This window comes from Podarcis tiliguerta, assembly GCF_965153285.1.
Source record: "Podarcis tiliguerta genome assembly, chromosome: 13".
In the NCBI taxonomy this organism is placed as follows: Eukaryota; Metazoa; Chordata; class Lepidosauria; order Squamata; family Lacertidae; genus Podarcis; species Podarcis tiliguerta.
In genome coordinates, this window is record NC_139546.1 from 38,956,846 (window position 1) to 38,981,199 (window position 24,354).

Below are 24,354 nucleotides of genomic sequence, written 5' to 3' on the forward strand. Positions count from 1 at the left end.
CGGCTTGTGTGTGGTAACTTGGGCAACCATTGCCACCCTGGTGCCCTCCATGCTTTCAACTGGATAGCTCAGTTGGTTAGAGCGCGGTGCTGATAATGCCAAGGTTGCATGTTCTAACCCCGTTAGGGACAGCTGAATATTCCTGCACTGTAGGGGGTAGGACTAGATGACCCTCAGATTCCCTTCTGTGAGGAGTGGGTGCAGGATCCAGGCCCTGTGACCAGTAGGGCTTCGCAGGACTAGGGCCTTCCTAAGTTTGTTCTGAAGAGGCAAGGCGCGGCCGCACAGGTGAGGCCGCTTGGTAACTAACTGCACCTGGTGGCAAGAGCCGGGAAGGGATATAAGGTCAGCATTTCCCTTTGGCACTTTGCCACAGCAACTCATTTCCTGCCTTGGGCTTCTTACTTCCTGATCCTTGGACCTCGGCTTCTTGACTCCTTGCTTCTCGACCCTCGGACCCTTGACTTTGTGACTCCTTGCTTCTCGACCCTCGGACCCCTGGCTTCTGGACTCTCGTTCCTGCTCCCACCCCGCCATTTTGCCCCCGGTCCTGACATCCTCAGCCGGGACTTTGATCGCCCGTAGACCGGACCGTGACACCTTCCAGCTCTGCAAGTCTATGATTCTATGACTGGAACTCCTACCAGCCCCAGTCAGCACGTGTTGCACGGAAGTGCGCAGGATTTGGCTTCCACCTGGACCTAAGGACAAATCCTGTGTGAAGCAGTGAGTACCAGCAGATTTGCTTGGATCCACCCTGTGCAGCCCCCCCCCCCCCCCGCTATGAGGAGACCTTGTGAATGCAGGTCTCTCAGGGTCAAACCTGCAGGCTTTCTCCTTGTTCTTTTAAAAGCATCTAGTCGGTTTGAGGAAGACAGCAAATCAGAGAGTGAGAGTGAGAGGAAACGCTTCTTTTTAGAAACCAAGAACAATTTATTTGCAGTTTTAAGTGTTTCACAGATCAGGTATGGCCACCAGGTGGCGCCAAGTACCCTATGAAAATTGATTCCTTCCTATTACAGTACTGGGCAAGGTGTTTGGGGGCAGGGAGAGGTCCTACAAGGGATCTAGAGTCCTGGGATGTTGCTCCGTCTCTGGAAGGGCAGTGAGAACTAGTACATTAGAGCAGGTGAGGAAAGGAAAATGGCTTCTTATGTTTTAAACGTTTTGTCCCCGCCCGCCCTTAAAAGAAAGAAAGAAATCCCAACAAAGTTCACAGTGAAGTGCATGTTAAGTAACATACTGAATGGTGATATTTAGAGAACTGGATTAAGGAGAAAGAGAAGTGGGTGGGGGAAACATTTCAAAACATAAGAAATCAGAACAAAATTATTTTAATTCCATAAAGGTTTCGGCTGACCAAAAGCCAGAATGTCAGTTGTTGAAAACAGCAGCATAAAACAGGACTGTTTAGTACATCTGAGTGTGTCATAAAAATAAAAAACTGAGAGGGGGGGATATAACAAAATAAACAAACACATATATATGTCCCTCCCTCCCCAATAAAAAATATTACCCAACTATGTTAGAAATTCTATAAAACGTTCATCACAATAGAGAATTCTCAGCTACTTAAAAATGACTACTCTTTCTCTGAACCAAACCGCTGAAGAACCTGGATGGCTTTCACTCGGACCCCTTGCACCGCACACAGGTTCATCTGTGGCAGGCCGAGAAATTCTGCCTGGATGCGGAAAGCATGGAGACTGGCCAGAGAACAGCAGTGAGTCCTTCGCCCATGCCAGCCAACCCCCCACAACAGAAGAGGAAAGACACAGCAGTCAAGTTTCTAGTCCGCTTGCTTCAAAAATAGCCTAACAGGTTCTTCGGAAAGGATTCCCCATCCCCTGCCCCTAGCCTATCACTACAAACATGGCCACCCCTTTTACAAGTTTTAGATCGTGCGAGTAGGAATCCATCCAAGCATTACAGCCAGCTAGTGCCCAGTTAGGAAGGTACCACTTTGGACTGAGGAAGGGGTGGAAGCATGCTTTATTTGTTTTATTAAAACCCTCGCTGTATTTGGGGAACTAGAACATTGCGGAGAAAGGTTTAGCGCGATGTGCTAGTTTTCAAGAAGCCAGGAAGAGTTCAAATGCGGAAGGTTTCAAACATCCTATTCTTTATTTGCAGCCCCAACAGGGATCTACCAGGCCTTGCGGAGAACCAAAATATCTCATTAATAAAATTTAAAAGATAGGTTGAAGAGATCAAGCCGGGAAAACATACTGGAAGTTCTCGAGAGAGAGAAGCCCCTGCTTCCCTCAAGGCACACGCCCGAGCTTCGTCAAAGGGCTTGCTTCAGCCAGCATAGAGCTGACTGCATGTATCACTTCCCAAAGCGTCATAAAAGTCTTGCCAGGGCAGGAGGAAGGAAAGGAGAGGAGACCTCAGGAGGCGTGCAGGAGACAATCGACTGCCCGAGGCATCCTGAGTCTCCTCAAGCATCAAAACCAGATGCAATTATTAACGAGCCTTCATACTTAACATCTAGGGTTATTTAACGAATACCTTCAGGTGGGAAAAGGGGCTGACAATTACTAAGATCCTAGCAGGCATGGAAGGAGACTTCTTACTCCACTGACATCAATCACTGGAGGCTGGTCCACTCATGCAAGCAGGGTGCTGCCCCATCAACCTCAATGTGCCCTCGGCCAACCCTCACTTGCCCACTTTCTTCTTTCGGCTTGTTTTGCCATGATAAAACTCAGCAGGGAGATGGATATGCTGGCTCTGCCTGTCATTGTCACCTGCGGTTGGGCCTCCCTGCCTCTCCAAAGACACCAGCTGGCCCGGAGAAGGGAGTTTCCCTTCTTCTGGGGAGGGAGAGGGCTAAATCGCCCCTCTGCACCTGCCGCCATCCTAATCGCTACCAGCCCCCTGCCCCACATAGCTGCACGCTGAATGCAAAGAAGCACCCAATGTGACATGCAGTTTGATCCTGATTCACTTCCTCCATGCATCTCAGAACAAGGACTGAGTCAGAACCAAACCAAACGTGACGTTTAGTGGTGGCACTGCATGACTCCTTTTAACTGCACAGGGAGCGTGTTCCTTCCCACTGCAACAAACATGGCCAAAGGGCACGGGAGATCCTACTGGAGTTCACAGGTAGAACAGAAGGTTAAAGCCTCTCTCCCCCCCCCCCCAGTCTGATCTGGCTTGACCCCGCCACCCGCCAGCGCATCAGCTGGTGAAAGACAAATGAACAGTGCCACGTCAAGCAACCTAATAAACGCCACATTTAGTTTGGCCCTCAGAATCGCCCCTAAAGGAGAGCTGTGATGCTGAAAGAAGCGTTGGGCAATGAGCTGTCATCTTGGCACCTCTGTGAGGTCTCCTCCTCTGGCTCCCGCTTTCGTTCCTGCATTTGGGGTCCTCTCTTCCTTCCTCTGGCGCAGAGGTGCCTTAGAACTACACATCTGTAGAGACCTCTGCAGATCGGAAGATCCCTGTACCGCTGGGGAGGAGGAGGTTTTAGAGGAAATACACACAGAGAGGTGGTGGTACCTGCAAAACCTTTCTTTTTCCTGAGGGTTAGGACCAGAAGCAGCCTGTCCAATTGATTACGGACATTTGTTTGTTTACCGTGCTCCCGCTGGTTCCACTAGGGCCTGTGTGGGGAGACCGTTCCAGGTCCAATTTTGCAAAGATTAAGGTCAACATCCAGACTGTACATTGGGTACACTTTTAGTGCACATTGTTTCCTCAAAGAACCCTGGGAAATGTAGTTTGCTAAAGATGCTGGGAGCTGCAGCTCCGTGAGGGCAAACTACTGCTTCCGGGATTCTTCAGGGGAAGCCGTGTGAATTAAATGTGCTTTACATGTATATCCTGCACATGTGACCTTAATTTCCTCACCTAAACTCAAAGCTTTAAGTCAATCACCTCTAGGAATCCATTCTAGTAATCAACACAATAATTTTTTAGTGACTTTTCTCCAGAACCCGCTTTGAAAAGACGTCAAAGCCTACAAATTTGGACAAGTTGTAAAAACTCTCTTTCGCACCAAGAAAACGTATACAAGTTTCCAGTTAAGGAGGTAGTAGTAATCCAAAGTTACTCCACACCGAGGATGCTTGTTTGTACTCATTCAGCAACTAAAACTGAGCTCACCCCCCCCCCATTTGTTTGTTTGTTTAGGACAGTACGTTTTTGATCCTACTTTTGTTTTTATTAAAAAAACCCAGGACTTTAAATACCATACGCGGCTTAAACACAAACTTGCTAACTCATCTGACTTTCAAAATGGATTTTAGAAGTATAAAAAACAGTTTGAAAACTCAAATCAGTCTGGGGTTTAAGCACATGCCTGAAAGGTTCCGAGGGGAGCTAAAATTCAGTTCTCAAAACGGGATCCAAGCTTACGAAGGTACAGGTTGCCGGAGGGGAGCATTTCCAAGTGACACAAAAGAGGCCTCATTGGAGTGCTCAATACAACATTCCATCGAATGTTTGCCCCACCCCTCAGTGTCTTCGGACCCTGGTGTTCTACAGAGAAAGGCGGGGTCGTGCACCCAATTTCCTCCATATTTTCACCCACTGGCTATCCCTGACCCTCTTCCTTCCCCCCTCCCCAATGCATGGACAACTGATCCCAGGGGTACGGCTCCCCGCCCAGCCTTTCAAATTTCCCTGCAGCTGGAGGTCCCTGCCCTACCATCCTTGGCACACGTGGTCCCCACACGGGCTGCCCGCCCTCAGCTCACGTCCCCCGGAGCACTGCCCCTAGCAGCAGGGTACCCGCCATCCTTGGCATGCGACAGCAGGTGTTGCCGGAAGCTGAGCTGGTGGGAGAAGCCCTTGGAGCAGACCGTGCAGGAGAAAGGCCCTTCCTCCTTGAGGCCGCCGTGAGCCTTGGCGTGGGCGGCTAAGCGGCGGGCGGTCCGGAAGGCTTTGCCGCAGCGGGGGCAGCGGTGGCGCCTCTTGTCCGTGTGGACGTGGAGGTGATTCTTGAGGGCCAGGAGGTTGTGGAACTCCTTCTGGCAGGTGGGGCAGCGGTAGAGGCCGGTGGCGTGCGCCTTCTTGTGGTTGAGGAGGCTGCCGGCGTGGCGGTACGTCCGCTCGCAACTGTTGCACTTGTAGGGCCGCTCGTCCGGCGGCTGGCTGGCTGCTGCTTCTGCACAACAGGAGGAGGAAGACGAGGGATCGGCCGCTTTCTCTTCAGCGACATCCGCCGCCGCCTCGGACTGGTGTCTCCTCAGGTGGCGCTTGAGGCTCCGAGACGCTCGGTAAGGCTTGCCGCACTCCGAACACTGGAAGCGTTTCTTTGCGTGGACGCGGCTGTGGTTCCTCAGAGCGGCGCGGTTGGGGAAGTGTTTGGGGCATGTCTGGCACTTGAAAGAGCCCAGAGGGGCCTCCCCTGGGCCGCTGCCCCCCTGCTCCCTTTGGGGAGCAGCCAGGCTCCCCTCTCGCTCTTGCCCTGGAGCGCTCTGGCCGCACGGGTGAGGCCTGCGCTGATGCCGCAGAAGCTGCCGCTGCCACTTGAAGGCCTTGCCGCAATCCAGGCACCGGTGGCGTTTCACTTCGTAGTGGATGCGCTGGTGGTTCTTGAGGGACATGAGGTTGGGGTAGGCCTTGCTGCACAGCGAGCAAGCAAAGTGCCCCGTCTTGTGGCTCTTCTGGTGGTTGAGCAGGCTCCCCGCGTGGCGGTATGTGCGCCCGCACTCCTCACACCGGTAGGGGCGCTCTTCAGGGTCCGGGCGGCGCTTGGTGGCGCTGCCGAGAGAGTGGGCCGGATTGGCCCCCTTGCCCGTCTGCTTGGCGTGAGCAGACCTCCGGGGAGGGTGGGAGGAGGAGAGGTCCCGCTTCCGATCGCGATGGACGCGCTGGTGGCTGGCCAGCTGCTTCTGGAGCCGGAAGGCCTTGGGGCACTCGGGGCAGCGGTAGCGTTTGGTTTCGAAGTGGGTGCGGTTGTGGTTCTTGAGGGCCATGAGGTTGAAGAACTGCTTCTGGCAGACGCCGCAATGGAACAGGCCGGTCTTGTGGGTCTGCTTGTGGTTGATCAGGCTGCCTGCGTGCTTGTAGCTCCGCTCGCAAACGTCACACTGGAAGGGGCGCTCCAAAGGGGAGCCCTCCTCTTCAGCAGACGGACCGCCGTTTTCTTCTCCCTCCACTTTTCCAGTCTCTTGGTCAAAATGTAGAGCCCGGTGGGCCTCCAGGCCAGCTAGTCCCTCACAGGCCTCCCCGCAGACACCACACGCCTGGATATCTTTCTCCTCAGACTGGCCAGCAGCCAACGCTTCCTGTCCTGATTCTTCCTCCACGGCGGGAGAGGGGAGAGGGGAGGAGGAAGTGTTTGGCAGATCTTCCCCCTCTTGCTGCGCCACAGCCCTCCCATCAAGGGACTCCTCCTTCGGTGCCTCGCAACCAACAGGCGGGCCCCCTGCTCCTGCAGGGTCCGGTTGCCGGAGTTCCGGCACGCTGCCGTTCACCTTACACCGTGGGTGGTTCCGGAGGTGGTTCCGGTAGGCAGACAGATTGGGGTACTGCCGGCAGCAGAAGCCACACTGATAATCTCCAATCTGGTGGATCTTCTTGTGATTGACCAAGCTGCCACCGTGCCGGTAGGTTTTGCCGCACTGACCGCAGGCGTAAGGCCGGCTGTCCAGGGGTTCGGCGGCAGTAGCCGGCGCTTCTGTTGGGGGCGGAGGCTCCTGTTCCTCCTCCAGGCGCGGGGCTCGTCGGAGCTGGATCGAAGTGTCAGCCAAGGCGGCGGCCTTCTCCTCCTGGTGCCCCTCGCTGTGTTCTTCCAAGCTGGCCATATCGTCAAATGTCTGGCCGCAATAGCCGCAGATGTGAGAGAGGAGCTGCTCCTCTTCCTGGTCGCCTGCCCTCTCCAGCCGTTCGCCTGCCTCCCTTTCGAGCACCGCCTCCTGCTCCTCCCCCTGGTCTTCGCCCTCTTCGTGCAGGAGGCTGTGATGGCGCTCCAGGTCCTCCTCGCTGGGGAAGATCATGCCACAGAGGCTGCAGAGAAAGGGCTGCTCTTCAGCGCTGCCATCCCCACCGGGGCTGCCCCAGCCAGACGCTGTGGCTTTGGTGTGACCGTGGAAGTGGTTTTTCAAAGCCAGGAGACTGGGATATTCCTTGGGGCAGAGGGAGCACTGGTAGATGCCGAGCTGGTGGGTTTCCTTATGACTCATCAAGCTGCTCACCTGGTTGAAGCCGAGCCCACACTGCTCGCAGAGGTAGGGGAGCACCTCAACGTCGCCAGGCAATGGCGAGGTGGCTTCCGATTGGGACGGCCAGCCGTTCACGGCAGCGCCTTCTTCTAGAATGCTGTAGGTGTCCTGGAACTCGTCGCCAGAGAACAATGCCCCAGGCACAGCGGCTCCGTCTTCGGCATCCTCCTCCTCGTTCGTAGCCACGGCAACCCCCGATGGTCCCCTCCGAGGCCTCTGATGCCCACGCAAGTGGCTCTTCAGGGAGGCGACATTCTGGAAGTGCTTCCCGCAAAGCGAGCAGCTGAAGTCGCCTGTCTGGTGAGTCTGCTTGTGGTTGATGAGGCTCCCTGAGTGCCGGTACGACTTGCCGCACTGATCGCACCCGTAGAGCCGCTGGATGGGCGACTCGGGCCTCTCAGCCGCCCCTTCGGACCACTCCCCTTCGCTCCTGTGCTGGAGGGTGTGGTTCTGCAGTCCATCCACGCTGGCAAAGGTCATCCCACACTGGGGGCAGGCATGCGCCATCTCAGAGGAAGGCAGGACATCCTCGACAACAGCCGTCCCGTTCTCCAGAGCTTCCACATCCTGCCTGATAGCCTGGAGGAGATCAGCTTCCTGTGGGAGAAAGATCCCCAGTCTGGGGATCGCTGCCACCTCTATGTCTTCCGTACACGGCAGGTGGCGCAGCTGATGGAGCTGGAACTCAGCCTCCTCCTCGAAGCTCTCCCCGCAGCTGCTGCATGTCAAGCCGCCCCCTTGCTCCCGGCCGCGCAGGCGGGCTGCCCGCAGATGCACGCGAACGTGATTCCGGAGCGCCATGAGGTTGGAGTACTGCTTGGGGCAGATGGAGCACTGGAAGACCCCGGTCTGATGGGTGTGGCGGTGGTTCACAAGGCTACCGCGGTGCCGGTAACTCCTCCCGCAGTCTTTGCACCGGTACGGCCGCTCTTCATCTCCGCCGCCTCTTTCCTCCTCTTCCTTTGGACAGGAGGCTCCTCTCCAGGCTTCTGGCGGCTGTGGATGGCAGTTCCCGGAGTCCCCAGGGCTGTTTTCCAGTCTTGGAGGGCCTGAGAGGCCAGCTGCGTGCTGGGAGGCCTCTTCCGGAGCCGATGAACCAAGCTTGGACTTGAGGTGGACCCGCAAGTGGTTTTTCAAGGCGGCCAAGTTGTACAGCTGCTTCGAGCAGACGCTGCAGCTGTACACCCCGGTTTGGTGGCTCTTCTTGTGATTGATGAGGCTCCCCGCGTGCCGGTAAGTCCTGCCGCAATCGCCGCAGCGGAAGGGCCGCTCCTCGAACGCGGCGTAGCCGCCCTCCCCTTTCAAACTCGCTTCCCAGGCTCCATTGGAGCCAGGCGCCGGTAGCAATGGACCACTGCCTTCCTCCTCCTCTTCTTCGTCAGCTTCCTCCGGATAGAGGCAGCTGTGCCCCTTCAGCTCCTCATCGTTGGCAAAAGCCCCACCGCAGTGGATGCAAAGCTCCCCGTCCGGGTTGCAGCGCTCGCCGCCCCCTGCTTTGGAAGCGTCTTTCAGGCTGCAGGGGACGCCGTCTCCAAAGTGTGTTGTTCCTGCCGGCGGAGGCTGGTAGATGTCCAGCTTCGCTGAGGTCTCTATGGAGTCCTCCTCCCACACGCCCTGCTCCGAGCCTTCCCAGGCCGGCAGGCTCTCTGCCTGGCTCGGGTCCTCGTCGTGGGCTTTCTGGTGGCTCAGCAGTTCGGAGGGGAGCCGGAAGGCCTTGTGGCAGAAGCGGCACTTGTAGGGCCGGTACTCCGAGTGGAGGCGAGTGTGGCTCTTGAGAGCCATGAGGTTGGAGAACTCCTTGTGGCACATGCCGCACTGGTACACACCCAGCGTGTGGCTCTGCTTGTGGTTGGTCAGGCTGCCAGCGTGCTTGTAGGCTTTGTTGCACTGGTTGCACTTGAAGCGGCGCTCGTCTGAAGCAGCGGCCTGGAGCCCTGCCTCTTCCTCCTCCTCCTCCTCCATCGGGAGTGGCTCCTCTGCCTCCTGTTCCCCCCGGACAGGGAACTCCAGCTGAGAAAAGTCAGCCGGCACCACCGACTCGGCGATGTACTTCTCTAGGTTGCTCAGCAAGCTCCCGCTGCTGCCTTCCATCCCGGAAAAGGTATCGGCGTCCGACGAAGATGTGTCCTGGCCCCTCTGGAAGGCGTAGCTCCCGCCATTGCAGCCCTCTTCCCCCTCCTGGTCCCGGGCGGCACGAGCCAGGCAGTGGTGGCCAGTAAGCTGGGCGAAGGCCCGGAAGCTGCGCCCGCAGTCCCGGCACTTGTAGCGCTTCTCCTCGGTGTGGGTGCGCAGGTGGCTCTTGAGAGCCATGGGGTTGGAGAAGTCCTTGTGGCACAGCAGGCAGCAGAAGAGGCCCACCTCGTGGGTGCGCCGGTGGTTCACCAGGCTGCCGGCGTGGCGGTAGCTCCGCGGGCACTGCTTGCACTTGTACGGACGCTCCTCCTGCCCGCTGGCGGGCGGCTCGCAGGTCAGGGCGGCGTCCCCCTCGGCCATTGCTCACATAAGAAGGCGGTACCCTGCCCACTTCTTTAAAGCGGAAGCCCTGGGTGCTCTGGGGTGCAGCACGGTCCCATAGTGTGGTCTCGAGGTCCCGTTTTTCTCCCCCAAGCGCTCAGAAGCCAAAACCTACGGACACAAGGCAAGAACAGAATGAGAAAACCTGGTTGAGGTTCACTGTGGGGAAATAGCACATATCCTGCAGATCAGATATGCCTACATCAACCTAGGTCAGTGGTTTTCAACCCGTGTGCCATGGCACCCTGGGGTGCCTTGAAGGATGGTCAGGGGTGCCACAAGCAACACTGGCCTCTGTCCCTCTTTCCTTCCCTCCTCTGATGCCCTCTCGTATCTCTGCCTCTGAAAGGCTTGCAAAGCTGTATTTTGCGGCAGCCCTGGCTACAAGCTCCCCAGGTGAATGGTGCCTCTGGGGCTGGCCAGGGGGTGCTGGTTGCTGAGGTAGCCTCAGAGTAAGCAAGCAAACGGGTGAGAAAGCCCAGCCAGCCAGTCCACCAGCTCTTGCTGTTGGAAATGGACGGACCAGTGGGAGGTTGACAGGCAGGGGAGGCAGCTCAGAGACCAGGGGCAGCAGCTGCAGCTGCCCAGAGGACTCCCAAGGAGAGGCGTAGAGAAGAGGCTGTGGGAACAATCCACAAGGGAAGGTCTTCGAGAAAGGGTGAGAGGCTCTCAGCTTTACAGGCAAGGGGTGATACAGCTGGACTCCTGAGCCCAAAACGGTGCTGCAGAAAGGATGTAGTTCGTCAAGGGAGCCATGGACCAGATGATTCCTCCCAACCCTCTTTCATTCCCCTTGCCCCGGGAGTTAGTAGCACAAGTTGATGCCTTATAGTACATGCTTCTGGGATTTGCCTGGGAAACACGTTTTGGCCCTCCGATTTGCTCTCTGGTGCTGATGGCAGCTGTCATCCCAAAAAAATCTGGAGGGGCACCAGGTTGGGGAAGATTGCAGTAGTCTACACCAGGGACTGGGAGCCTGTGGTCCTCTAGATGTCATTGGACAACAACTCCCATTCTCCCTGCCCATTGGATGGGGTTGAGGGGAGATGGACTTCAAAACATGTGGGTGGGTTCAAGCTGCCCATGCCTGGTCTACACAGACGGCGAGGGGCCATAGCTCTGTGGTACCTGCAGAACTACTCTTTCAAAGCAGAAGGTCTCAGCTTCAATTCCCCAATGGCTCCAGTTTTGCGGATTTTGTTTGTTTGTTTGTTTAAGGATCCAACAGTATAGGGAAAGATATCCCAAGATCCCAGAGAATAGCTGCCAATCAGAGCAGACCCCACTGGGGTAGACTGATCAACAGTCAGATCCGAGCACAATAAGCCTATGTGCCTAGGCAGGCAGGCCAATGGTGAGACTCAACGAGACAGCTTAAGAAATGCAAGTGATCCATGTTTCAGTGCAAGAGACTCACTTTGGCCAGGGCTGATATCAGCACCCAATGTCCTCAGGCAACTGATAAGGCTGCTTTGGGTCTCCCATTAAAAAAAATTATATTAATCTCCGAGCCCCCACTTTGATTTCCCAGTATGTCCACCCATAACAGCATTCCAGGAGACCACTGGGAAACTTAAATGGCTTCCTGGGCAGCCCGCTAATGGGTACTTTTCTCAGGGTCCCCTCAAATCCAGCACTGGTGTGGCTCAAAATGTCAGAAGAACTTCGCCTTCTGGTGCTATGAATATACAAATTCCCTTAGCCATCTGGTCGGCCACTGTGAGAGAACAGGATGCTGGACTAGATGTGGAACTCCCTCCCCGACAGAGATGCACTTGTGCTATATAGCTGCAGGCAAAAGCTAAAGACACACCTCTTTGCCCTAGCCATTGACACCTGAGAGGCATGTTTTTCAGGACCCACCCTATTCCTGTGGCTGGAATTTGTTTTAGCTGTTATTAATAACTGAATTTTAAATTGTTGTAACCTGCCAATGGGACCTGCTGGTGAAGAGCAGGTAATAACAAGAAGAATAGATGTTGGAATAGGTGGTCCAGCAAGTCTCTTCACATGGGTCTAGGTCTGCAAATCTACCTTGTATTCAACATTTAATTTCATACAGGTGAGGAAGGATGCTGCTAGAGGAAACAGGACACCCTCTCCCTTCTGCCATAGGGGATAGGAAGTCTCTGCCTCCATAAGAAGCACAGAAACATCACAGGGTGGCAAAGGGTGGGGGTGGGGAACCGACCACCCCCTTCCTCCTTTATTAGCCTGTTTACTAAAAGGCTTCTCTCTTTTTTTAACCAAACCTGGTAACAGGCTACTTTCCATGATAGCCATAAAGAAGGGGGTCTTCTGTGGCCAGTGTGGAAATTTAGTTAGTTAGTTAAATTTCTATACCGCTCTTCATCTGAGGATTACAGGGCAGTTTACAATACAGTAGGACCTTGGTTCTCGAACTTAATCTGTTCCGGGAGTCCGTTCGACTCCCGAAACTGTTCTAAAACCAAGGCGTGGTTTCCGATTGGCTGCAGGAGCTTCCTGCACTCAAGCGGAAGCCGCATCAGACGTTCAGCTTCCAAAAAACGTTCGCAAACCGGAACACTCGCTTCCCTGTTTGCAGCGTCCAAGAGCCAATTTGTTGGGCAACTAAGCCATTCGAGAACCAAAGTACCACTGTATATAGTACACAGAAATGCAGGCTAATTTTTAAAAATGGCAAATTTTGTGGCCGTCTTTACTGGGCTACTGTAACTTCACATTGCAGTTACAGAAAGTGATACAAAGAGCAGAATTCAGCATCCTGAAAGCTTTGGACTTTTATTTATTATTAAAATGAACGAAGCCTTTATATTTGAAGGCAGTACACCACTGATTACCAGTTGCTTGAGAAAAGTGTTCCCATGCAGGATTCCTGAAACTCTACTAGCAGGATTCTCCAATTCTTTACATGTTGGCTGCACTTGGATGTCATTGTAAAGCATGGCTTACTGTGACAGAACATAGGTCTCTTGCACTCCCTTGCCCCTCATTTGTCTAACACGGTCACAAGGAGTTTGCAAACTCTCACTTTTAATTTTCATTAATCAAAGCTTATTGCACTGTCAAAGCCCCCCCAAAACGTGGGTTAATTTAACTATGATTTGTTTGAAAAAAACCAGCTTCAGGCCATGGGTAACCACAGTTTAGAATTCAGACAAAACACTAAACTATAGTTTTCTGAAAAACAGAAGTGAAAGGTGCTATGGGCATCTTTTACGGAAAGGCAAAGCATAGGTGTACTCACTCAATCATTTCATGTCTCGATCTCATCCTCACAACCAAACTGGGGCGGGTAGAGGTGTACAACCATTGTGTTGTTGTGACAGGGAGGTGGCTGAAAGGAGCATTCGTTTCACATGATGGAAATTCTTTAGCTCGCCTCCCATCCAGTTAATAAAGGGTCGGGACAGTTGCAGGCAGTTGACCAAGAGGATTTCTACCATGCTATCCAAAGGCAGCCATTGCCACCTGATGAAACCCACTGCCGCAGTCAGCTCAGTTGCTTAAATTGTGGTGCTGATAATGCCAAGGTCGTGGGTTGGATCCCCATATGGGCCAAGCTGCATATTCCTGCATTGCAGCGAGTTGGGACTAGACAATCCTCAGGTTCCCTTCCAACTCTACTTCTATGATTCTGTGTAGAGAGAGAAACTTACCTGGACCTTTTTTTTTGGGGGGGGGGGGAGAAGAGAAAGCCCGGGTGTATTCACAGAGAAAAGGGTAGCAATAGCTTTTAGTTGTAAAACAGCTATGTGGAGCCTTCAGGTACAGAGACAGACTACCTTGGAATTCCACAATAGTGAGAAATCTCCTAATTAGGCTCATGGCCACAGAGGCTGGCCTTCCAGATTGCTTTTGGCAAACCACATTCTAAGGTCTGACATGACGTCAGGCAAGGGAAATTTCAAGCTGCAGTTAAAGGGAAGAACAGCTGAATTCAGGCCAAGGAATCAAAGGAACATTTTTCCTTTGCAGCCATGTCCTGATTGAAGCTGGACAGCAAATCTTCCAAGCCAGGCTACTCCAACTATTTCCTTTGAATTTGTCCCTTAAGGAGTGACCTGTTAGGGGCTCATGTGGGGCAGAGGAGGTTAGGATCTGGCCTTCCTGTCTTCACATAACAGAACTATAATGGATCCAAACAAATAGAGTCCTGGCAATCCAGGACTCTATCCCCATCTCTCTTAGGAAAGTAGTGAGGCTGAGTAATGTGCTAGGTGTTTTCCATACCTATGAAAGCGGAATGGTGAAGATGGGAGATTTTATCCAGGGGTGCAGTAAAGCACGTCGAGCCAAAAACTGCCTTTTAAACATACCTTTCTGCAGACTGCACAAACAGATAAGCTGTTTTTGCAAAAACAAGGATAGGTCACACAAAGGTTAAAGTGTAGGACTCCAGACACATTTACAAAGAAGGTTGCTTTCTTACCTCTCAGATCACACTGAGCATCCCAGCTGAGCACCGCACTCTAACATGAGAAGTAAACAGAAGGCAGGGTATAAAGTCCAGGAGACTGGCATGTTGAACTGTGCTTAAAATAAAAATAATACAAGATTGGGAAGTAACTTTTCTAACTTGGGACAGGTAGTTTCACATGGTTTAAGCCACTAAATATATTACTTGGATTTTCCATAAGGAAAGGGAAATGTACAGATCTTCAGGATGCAGAAGAGTCCGATTTTCAGTTCAGGACAGATTAACGGAACAAGTACCTTGAGCGTACAAGGACTAGTATTCAGACCTCAAAATGTTATGTTCAAGTAGAGATTCCAGATTCACAATGGGTCTGAATACCAAACTTAGAAGTACAGATGGAAATCTCAGGCTCTTCACATCAGGTAGTTTCAAGTACTGCAGGTCCCCAGATGGAGATATCAAAACATTGTTTCATAAGAGTTCAAACCACACGCTCCAGCAGAGAGGCAGCATTTTGTGGGGAGATTTGACACCTAGATCACCCAGGAGTCAGCGGAGAGCAGCTAGCATCTGTCTGTCCTCCAGGACCTCTAAGGCATGATGGATGAAAGGTCCCAGGGAGGCTGGACCTGCGAGGTCGCGGGGAGAGGCAGTGGTCAGCAATTATACTTCAGGAAAGGGAGAAGGCAGCAAACCCCCGGGGATTCTGGGTGCAGGCTGAGGATCTGGGGTGCCAGGTCTTCTTCTTCCAGCTGTAGGGGACAAGCAGAAGAACTCCAGAGTCCACTCAGGATCCAGCCATGAGGTAGAAGAGACGCCCCACGTAGTTGCCTCAGTTTCCTGGAAGACAAACGCACACCGTTCTCGTCCTCGTCCTCCCAAGGGGCGATGGGCGAGTTTACTGGAGGCAAGCGAGGAGAAGCGAAACGTGGGAGGGGAACTCCTGCTGCTGCCCAGCCCCTCTGGAGCCCCCAAGAGCAAAAGCTGGCCCTTCAGGCGCCCCCTACTTCTCCCCGAGGCGCCTCACTCGAAGGGGCCGGCACTCCAGAAAACCTCCTTCCTTGAGAGCCGAGGATTTGGATTTGAAGAAGTCACAGAGACTGGGGCAACAACAAATACTTCCTTTTGTTGCTAGGAAACAGGAAATGTGCACCCGCCAAAGCTCTCCCCCCCGCCAATCAAGATGGGGCTCCACTTCCGGCGAGTTTCTGCCGCCTGCGGTGAAGAGAGGGGAGGTGTAACGCCCAAAGTCTTCCCCCTTCAGAACTTGGCACGCAGGCAGAGAGATACTCCCTCGAAAAAGAAATCACAGAGTGATAATCGGGTGAGCAAAAAAAAAGAGGAGCTACGGCAAACTATTGGTCTTCTGTGGGCGCTGAGTGGCGTCGCTGTAGATCTCGGCATCTCCGAGATGAAAACTATCTTCTAACCCTGCGCTGGATATTAGCTCGTCGTTACATTAGAACGGATATATCGTACGGCTCTGGCCTTTTGGCATCTCTATGAGACCTAACCGGAACTTCCTGTCGAAGTTTCAACGGCGGTTCCGCTCTTGCATTGCCAAGTATAGAGCGGTTTCGTTCGCCATAGAGATTCCGATAGAAGAGTTTCGCTACCGCTGCTGGAGAAGAGAACGCGGACACAAAGGGAGGCTTCGATTTCACAGAAAGTTTCCCGCTCGTGCCTTTCTGCTATCCCTACGGCCGCCTCATGTGGTGTGTTACAGAGATACAGGTCCCAACAACAACAGTTCCACTCGGAACGTATATTTAGTTCCGTGCTTCCGAAGCCATAGAGAATACCGCATTGCAATCGCAGCAAATCTCATCCCCTTGGCATTCCAGGATGCGTCTCCGGCCAACGCAACTGAAAAGCAGAACGACCCCAAATTTGGAACCAGGGATTTTCTTTTTATAAAAGGAGCGGGGTCAAAAGTTATCGGGGAACGCCACGCTCCGCTTGGTGTAACGCCAAACCCTTCCCCGCCACACTTCCTGTCCGTCACGAAACTTCGCCCCGCTTTCCGATGCCACACTTCCGGCCCCCGTGCAATTCCGAACCCCTTCCCTGCTGCATCCTCGGCCATGCCACACTTCCTGTCCGCTCTCGCACCCCACCCCGTCCCTTGTAATCCAACGAAGCTGGTTAAAAGGCCTCCGCCCTGGTTATAAAATGCAATTATTTTATTTAGGCTGAAGCAGAGATGGGAGCCGAATCCCTGCCCGGCCTAGTCAACGGGACTTGGGCTAAGTAGCAATTCCTGCCCCCCCCCCGCGGTCCTCCCCTTTCTGCCTCCGTTTCCTCCGGGGTCCTAGCGCTCCTCCTCTTTCTCCTCCTCCCGATGGAGCCTCAGACGAAGGAGAAAGCGAATAGACAAAGGATAGAGCAGGTAAGGAGGGAGCAAGAAATGCAGGCTGGGGCAGCCTTCCTGAGCCTTGACTTAATGCCTTCTCTCTATTTATTAATGCATTTTAAAAAACGATAAAAAATAATAAAATAAAAAGCAGATCGGTCCTGGTGCATCGCCTGGCGTTGGACCCTGCTCCCCCTCCTTGCGCCCAGGCGGCCACCTCCCCTGGTCCTAGAGACAGCCATTTTGCCGGGGAGTCTCCGGAGATGCGTCTCTGGCTCGGGTGCCAGGCGCTGCCGGTAGCTGCCCGGGCATCGCGGAGCCTGAGAGGAAGCCTGGGGGGTGGGGTGGGGGGCTGAGAGCCTTTTGCTTTGTGTGGGGAGCGAGGAAGCAAAGGAGATGCGGACTTCTCCTCCTCCTCCTCCCTCCTCCTCCTCTTTTTGTTTGTTGGTCCCTCGGTCCTAGAGACAGCCATTTTGCAAGGGAGGCTCTTCGGCCGGAGCAAACCTTTTGTGCGTCTCCGGGTTGCTCTCCCGGCCCCCGGAGCATCCAGCGGCAAACATCTGCTAGCAATTGCTCTCCCGGCAGACGCGCAAACGCCCCGACGTCCCCTTTGTTGCTGGAATCTATATTACGCCAGGGAGGTGGGAATTCCTTTGCAAAGGCTGTCTTTCAGGAGAGGAGTTTCTGCAACAGATCTGTCCATCTGCGAGAGCATTTTGCTTTAAAAAAAAGGAGATGAATGGGCAGCTCTAGCTCTCGAAGGTTTTGTTTTCTTAACTAGAACCCCTCCATCCCGCATTTTACAGATGAACACGGAGAGAGTCTTTTGCCCGACGATTTTCAATATGAACATAAGAGAGCAGTTCACGTTAAAAGGAGGGACAAATCCTTGTGGGTGTTTCAAAATATCGTTTAATCTCACAGTGCTTACATTAGTATATGGAATAGCGGCAATCCCCAAGTACATTCCACTGTAATGACGACCTCCGTAGGTGGTGATGGGGATGTAAGCAAAGTTGTGTACATGCAAATATAGCCATAGCCCCCCCCCACCTACCCAATTTGAAGCTTTATCTTCTAGAGACCCCAGTCTCCTCTTCTCCACCTTCCCTTCCCGCAAACAGTTTTTAACCAGGGAATAGGGACTCAGAAATAGGAATTATTTTGGTAAATAGAGACATTCTGGATTTATGCTGAATCAGATTGTCTTCGCTTCAAATTGGGTTCCAGATAGATCATTGCAACTTCAAAGTGTTTGTCTCTCCAGCCTCCCTCAAATCTGTAATCTAGGAAGCATCTAGCTCTCTTCCCTAGATTCAGGTCAATTTACATAATGTATTTCTTTTGCTTCCATGTCAAACCTTTATTTTGAGGTTTAGGCAATGAGCGGCAGCTATTTTTTTAATGAAAGGACAGGTGGCTTGACTCTTTGGATGAGAAGCCTGTACCTTCTGCCTAGGAAAGCTTCACTTCTGCTTCCAGATGTACGAAGGCTGGCTGTGGTCCTGTAGTGTGAAATGGGCATTCCAGATGTGCTCAGAGGCACTCTGTGTACCAACCTTTGAAGTGGGTTCCATAGCTCAGATTATGCCCTGGGGAGGGGAAAGACTTTCTCTTGCAGGTTCTATTGTCCAGCCAGTCTCTCTCCTCTGCAAATTCCTCTCCATGGTTTGCAAACCTTTCCCTCGCTGGGGTCTTAGAGACAGCCATTTTACATCCCAGGTCTTCAGCCCATACAAAGGGAATAGAATTCTTCCTGTGTATACATCTCTGATTGCCTTTGCAAATCCCAGGAACTCCACCGGAAAGAGAATTGTGGATGGTGCTTATGATTTTTTTTTAATTTTCCTCTGGAATTGTTCTTCCATCTTCCATAAAGATGCATTTTTAGCTGTTTTCTCCTCCCTTTATCCTCTCCCTGCCCCCATCCCCAGATCTTAATCCAGCCATTTTGCGAAGAGCAGCACCATCCAGGCTCGGGGGAGGCAAACAAAATTCCTCCGCGATCTGTCTTTGTGGAGCAGAGAAACGTATCATTTCCACCCCTTCCCCACCCCAAACATACTCTCCTGTCTGGATTTTGAACTCTGTTCCTACCAGCTGTCCTTTTCCTTCCCTCCTGGGGGCCAAATATGGGTCCCTGTACCCCAGATAGCCATTTTGCAGCTATTCTGCATAAGGCAGGGAGAATTTGAGTGCTTAGTGTTTAGTTGCATGCGCCTTGCAAACTGCCTGCAGGACATAGTCTCCCTTGCGCTAAGGGAATTTCTGCATTCCAAAACCCTGTCCCTTCCTAGGTTCATAGATAACCATGGCTTCTCGGAGCCCAAGCAGGCCCCAGTGACACCAGCAGCTATAGGTCCCACTCGCAACATGAACAACTTGCATATATATTAAACAGAATATATGTTATTCCCCCTGCAAAAAAAATGCTGTGCCATTTAGCCCCATGGAATAAATATCTTCCACCCACATGCTTGTTATTATCTGGTATTTTCTGGATGCATTCAATTTATTTTTGTTTGGTTGATGAGTTTCACCCTTCGACCACAAATTTTTAATTCATTTACCGCAGCACTTGGGATTTCCCCCCTGCCTCTATGCAGTCCCTCTTCTATGGCAAATCTAAGCCCATGAGGTTGGGCAATCAACTCCCCAGCCGTACCAATGATTATTTAAGGGGTGAGTGCTGATGAGCCCTGACTCAGTTTGTTTGCACTATATTTCTTCTCTACAACCCAGAACTTGTGGCGCTGCTTCTCCTGCATCTATCTATCAAGCAGTTGCTGCCTTGTGACTAGAAGAGGGAAGGATGACTCTCGGCCAGGCATAGGCAACCTTCAGCCCTCCAGATGTTTTGGCCTACAACTCCCATGATCCCTAGCTAGCAGGACCAGTGGTCAGGGATGATGGCATTTGTAGTCCAAAACATCAGGAGGGCCAAAGGTTGCCTGTGCCTGCTCTAGGCCCACCTCCCCATCACTTAGGGCCTGTGGGTGATTCTGCGGTGTTAATGGAGGAGCTAGTTCCAACAGGCCGCTAGACCTCATGAAGCTAGATAAGAGATTGGCAGAACCCATTATGCGGGCAGCTGTAGGTTGCTTCTTGGGAATTGCAAGTGGGGAGAGTTCCTGTTGCTCCCCAGTCCCTTTTGCAGGCATCTGGTTGGCCACCATGAGAACTAGGAAGGACTGGACTAGGTAGGCATGATTCAGCTGGGCTCTTCTTCATGGTTGTAGGAGCACAGTGTTGAAGAAGAGTCCTGCAGGATCAGGCCAATGGCCCATTAGTCCAGCCAACCAGACACCTGGGGGAAACCTGGGACCAGAATGTGAGCACAAGAACACTCTCCCCTCCTGTGGTTTCCAGCAACTGGTATTCAGCTTGGGGGTAATCCTGGATCCTTTGCTGTCATTTGAGGCTCAGGTGGCCTCAATGGCCTGGAGTGCCTTCCATCAGCTTCGGCTGGTGGCCCAGCTGTGCCCCTACCCAGACAGGGACAACCCAACTATTCTTGTCTATGCTCTGGTAACCTTGAGGTTCTGCAATGAGTTATACATACAACTGCCTCTGAAGATGGCTTGGAAACTTCAGCTGGTGGAGAATTCAGCGGTCGTACTTCAGGAGATGAGACTGCCTCTCTCCATATGAACCAACCTGGTTCCTGTGGTCATCTTCTCAGGCCCTTCTTCATGTGCCTCCTCCTCGAGAGGTCTGTAGAGTGGCAATACAAGAATGGGCCTTTTCTGCAGTGGCTCCCCGTTTGTGGAATGCTCTCCCCAGGGAGGCTCGCCTGGCACCTTCATTTAGGTGCCAGGTGAAAACATTCCTCTAGAGGCAGGCCTTTGGCAAAGTGACATCCTATAGCCTTTTAGATGGGCTTGGTGGAGGGCGCTTTATTGGCTTGTGGGGTTTTTTTGTTCTTGGTTTTTACAATGTTTCTTGTGTTTTTATCTTGTATTCTTATGTTGCCAACCACCCTGAGATCTATGGAGGAAGGGCAGTGTACAAATCAAACCAAGAAATATTCGGAAGCATTGCTGCCCCCAACTTTTAGCTTCCTTCTGCTTGTTTTGTTTCAGGCAGAGGCCTCTCCCAAAATGGCGGAGGCTGTGGAGGAGGAGGAGTCAGGGGTGGAGGTGAAGCTGGAGGACGATGAGGAGGACGAGCCCGGCTACATCCAATCCGGCCGGCGCTACAAGTGCCTGACGTGCAGCAAGACCTTTCCGAACGCGCCCCGCGTGCAGCGCCACCTGAAGTCCCACGCGGCCGGCGCCGGCCTGGCCGGCAAGCTGTCCTGCCCCAGCTGCAGGAAGGAGTTCCCCGACCGCGGGCAGCTCCGCAAGCACCAGCTCAGCCACCAGACGGAGCGCCCCTTCCAGTGCCAGCTGTGCGCCAAGGCCTACAAGACGGCGCCCGAGCTGCGCAACCACGGGCGCAGCCACAGCGGCGAGAAGCCCTTTGTGTGCCACGAGTGCGGCAAGGCCTTCATGCAGCCGGTCTGTCTGCGGGTGCACATGGCCCGCCACACGGGGGACCTCCCCTTCCGCTGCCAGCAGTGCCACAAGGGCTACGGCACGCTCTCCAAGCTGAAGATCCACCAGCGCTCCCACACGGGCGAGAAGCCCTACTCATGCGGCGAGTGCGGCAAGCGCTTCGCCGACCCCTCGGTCTTCCGCAAGCACCGCCGCACCCACGCCGGCCTGCGCCCCTACCAATGCCAGGCGTGCCACAAGACCTACGCCGAGCTCAAGGACCTGAAGAACCACGAGCGCTCACACACGGGCGAGCGGCCCTTCCTGTGCCAGGACTGCGGCAAGGCCTTCTCGCGCTCGTCGTCGCTGGCCTGCCACCAGCGCATCCACGCCGCCCACAAGCCCTACCGCTGCAGCCTGTGCGGCAAGGGCTTCACGCAGCTCTCCTCCTTCCAGAGCCACCAGCGCACGCACTCCGGGGAGAAGCCCTTCCTGTGCCCACAGTGTGGGCGCATGTTCAGCGACCCCTCCAGCTTCCGGCGGCACCAGCGGGCGCACCAGGGCCTCAAGCCCTACGCCTGCGACAAGTGCGGTAAGGCCTTCCGCCAGCCGGCCGACCTGGCCATGCACCAGCGCATCCACACGGGCGAGAGGCCCCACAAGTGCCCCCAGTGCGACAAGAGCTTCGTGGCCTCGTGGGACCTCAAGCGCCACCTGCTGGTGCACTCGGGGCAGCGGCCCCACCAGTGCGGCGAGTGCGGCAAGAGGTTCGCCGAGCGGGCCAGCCTCACCAAGCACTACCGCGTCCACTCCGGGGAGAGGCCCTTCAAGTGCGGCCGCTGCGGGAAGGCCTTTGTGGTCTCGTCCAGCCTCAGGAAGCACGAGCGCACCCACGGCAACGAGGCCGGCGACAAGCCCGCCCCCCTAGCCAGCCAGGACCTCCTCGCCACAGACCAGGCGGCCATCGTGGTCGCCACGGTGATGCCCGCTTGCGGGGAGTGCGGCGAGGCCTTTGGCTCCGCCCAGGAGCTGCGGCGCCACGAGCGGCTGCTGCACCCTTCCCTGCGCCCGTTCCCCTGCCCCGAGTGCGGCAAGGGGTTCTCGGACCGGGCCGGGCTGCGCAAGCACGAGCGCATCCACTCCGGGGTCCGCCCCCACGCCTGCCCCCAGTGCCCCAAGGCCTTCCTGGGCGCCTCCGACCTGCGCAAGCACCTCAAGACGCACGCGGCCACCGAAAACAGGAGCCCCGACGAGACCGTGGTGACCGCCACCATCACAACCTACGAGCAGCTGCTCCCCGCCCACATCCACCCCCATCACGACGACGACGGCATGGAGACGGACAAGGATTCTCCCTCAGACTGTCTTCCGGAGGCTCTCACTGAACCTTCCTAAGCGCAGTCTCTTCTTTCGTGACGTGTGACTGGGCAGCTTGGCTTGCCAGTATCATGCCCTCACCACACCATGGTGGCATGCCTTCATGAACCCCATAGTCTGCCCTTCCTTCCTTCCTTCCTTCCTTCCTTCCTTCCTTTCCTCCCCCCTCCTTCCCTTCCCCTTCCTCTTCCTCTCTTCCCTCCTTCCTTATAAGGCTGTGTGGTTAGCACTCCTTTGACGCCTCCCCTTTGGCGTACAGCTCTTGCTCCTCCAGCTCTTCTCCTTGTAGAAGCAGGCTTGGCTATGGGCGCTTCGTAAGTCTTGCCTCTTAAGTCGGTGTGGCTTTAGGCTCCCTCACTAGCCCTGCCCTTCCCCCAGCATCAGACATTTGCCTACCTGGTGGACGTGCCTGGGCAGGTTGGGGTGTGTGGATGAGCTTTTAAAACACGGACACCCCCTCACACACACACCAATAGGAGTCCATATTTGTTGCGTCTGTGTGTGTGCTTCTGCCCCCTGCAGACCCATCCTGCTGTCAGGTTGTGCGCATCTGTGGCAATCCATTGGTTTACTGACACTGTGTGTGGGGGTTTTTTTTGGGGGGTGGAGTTAAATTAGGGGAGTGGGTGGGGGGAGAATGCAAGGAACCTCCCCCCGCCCTATCAGCTCCCAGGACAATTAATTCTACTCAGTCCGGGTCATGCTGTCTGAACAGATCAAATAAAAGCCTTGTGGTTTTTTTTTTTAAGAAAGTGCTCAATCCTATAAGACTTGCAAGTTGTGGTTATGGGGTAACAGGACCCCAAAGTCTTTTTACTCCCCTTGCCTGACCTACTGAATCTGGCTCCTCTTCCAGAGCTGAGGATGGAATTCAGATGTCCTGCTCCTTTCCTGCCGGCTGCTACAAACCTTCCCAGGGAGCACAGCAGTCTTAGGCCATCCATGTTGCGTAGTCCTTGTTACTGCGAAGCCTCTGCTGCTGATTGGCTGGGCTGAGAATGCTCAGCTGCTCGTGGAACAAAGTGGTTTGCTGGGCGGCTTGGCTGGGGGAAGGGAAATTTGTCAGTTTGGTTGGGGTTTAAACATCGCACAGAGAGTGGCAAGGAAGGGAGCACACGAGGACAGGGGGCCTTAAGGGCAGGGGAGCCTTAGGCAAGGAAGCTGGAGGAGAAATACGGCAACAATTACACACACAGCTTGTACAAAATGTACACACACGGTGCATTGGCGGGAAGGAAGTGGGCAGGCAGTGTGTGAGAGGCGGGTGCTGGCCCTGAGTAGAGCAGCGTGGGGGGGGGCAACTTTTTTCATGTATGTCGGGGGCATGTTAACTTATCTGAAGTTAGTGGCTCTGGCTGGTGGAACACATCCTGCAGCCTCTTGCTCACAGGCGATCGTGGCGTTAATAAGAATAATAATTTTATTCTTTATCTGACTGGGTTCCCCCAGACACTCTGGGCAGCTTCCAACAGAATATTAAAACACACACACACAAAAACCCCTCAAACATATTAAGGCCTGACCCTGTAGTCAAAGACCGTGTGTCTTCTGGGCTTCACCTCCCTGGTGTGTGTCATCCTTGAACAGCTGTGGGTGGCTGGTGGTCCAGGGTCCCTGCAGTCAAGTCGTGAAATGGCTTGCTAACATCTTTTCTGTGGCAGGAGGTGTCAAAAGCGATGGTCTTCCCATGGCAGGGCCGGTGGTTGGGGCCTCTCACTCGTGATGTTTGGCCAACCCAGACCAGGATGAGATTAGGGTGTTTCGTTTTCACTAGAGGTCCTGTGCCTTTTCAGCTGCACGGCAGGCAGAAATTTAGCAGGCAAAGCTGCCGGGCCTTTGAGTCAGACCACAGGATCCAAACCAGTGGTGCATCTAAGTCAGTACTGTCTACACTAACTGGCAGCAGATTTGGGGGATTTTGGACGAAGATGTTTCTCCTAGTGCATCCTGGAGCTGCCAGAGATTGAACCCAGAGCCTTCTGCATGCCAAACACATGCTCTGCCAGTCTAACCAGTCTCTGCTTCGACAGGCAGAAGCTCCCCACTGAATGT

At 53.9% G+C, this 24,354-nt stretch overlaps 3 protein-coding genes across 4 annotated transcripts in view; 2 read left to right on the forward strand and 1 right to left on the reverse strand.

Annotated features, from left to right (window-relative positions):
* LOC310662829 (pyrin domain-containing protein 1-like) overlaps positions 1 to 24,354 on the forward strand; it is a 742,864-nt gene that overhangs the window by 110,324 nt on the left and 608,186 nt on the right. The window lies entirely within an intron of this gene.
* On the reverse strand, positions 1,319 to 14,244 carry ZNF646 (zinc finger protein 646). Its single transcript, XM_083409838.1, has 2 exons — positions 14,110 to 14,244; positions 1,319 to 9,806 (listed from the first exon to the last, which is right to left on the reverse strand). Exon 2 carries the CDS (start codon positions 9,672 to 9,674, stop codon positions 4,701 to 4,703), a length of 4,974 nt encoding a protein of 1,657 aa, XP_083265964.1. The 5' UTR covers positions 9,675 to 9,806; positions 14,110 to 14,244; the 3' UTR covers positions 1,319 to 4,700.
* ZNF668 (zinc finger protein 668) lies at positions 15,492 to 23,045 on the forward strand. Its single transcript, XM_083409884.1, has 2 exons — positions 15,492 to 16,486; positions 20,533 to 23,045. The coding sequence occupies exons 1-2, from the start codon at positions 16,439 to 16,441 to the stop codon at positions 22,318 to 22,320; spliced, it is 1,836 nt and encodes a 611-aa protein (XP_083266010.1). The 5' UTR covers positions 15,492 to 16,438; the 3' UTR covers positions 22,321 to 23,045.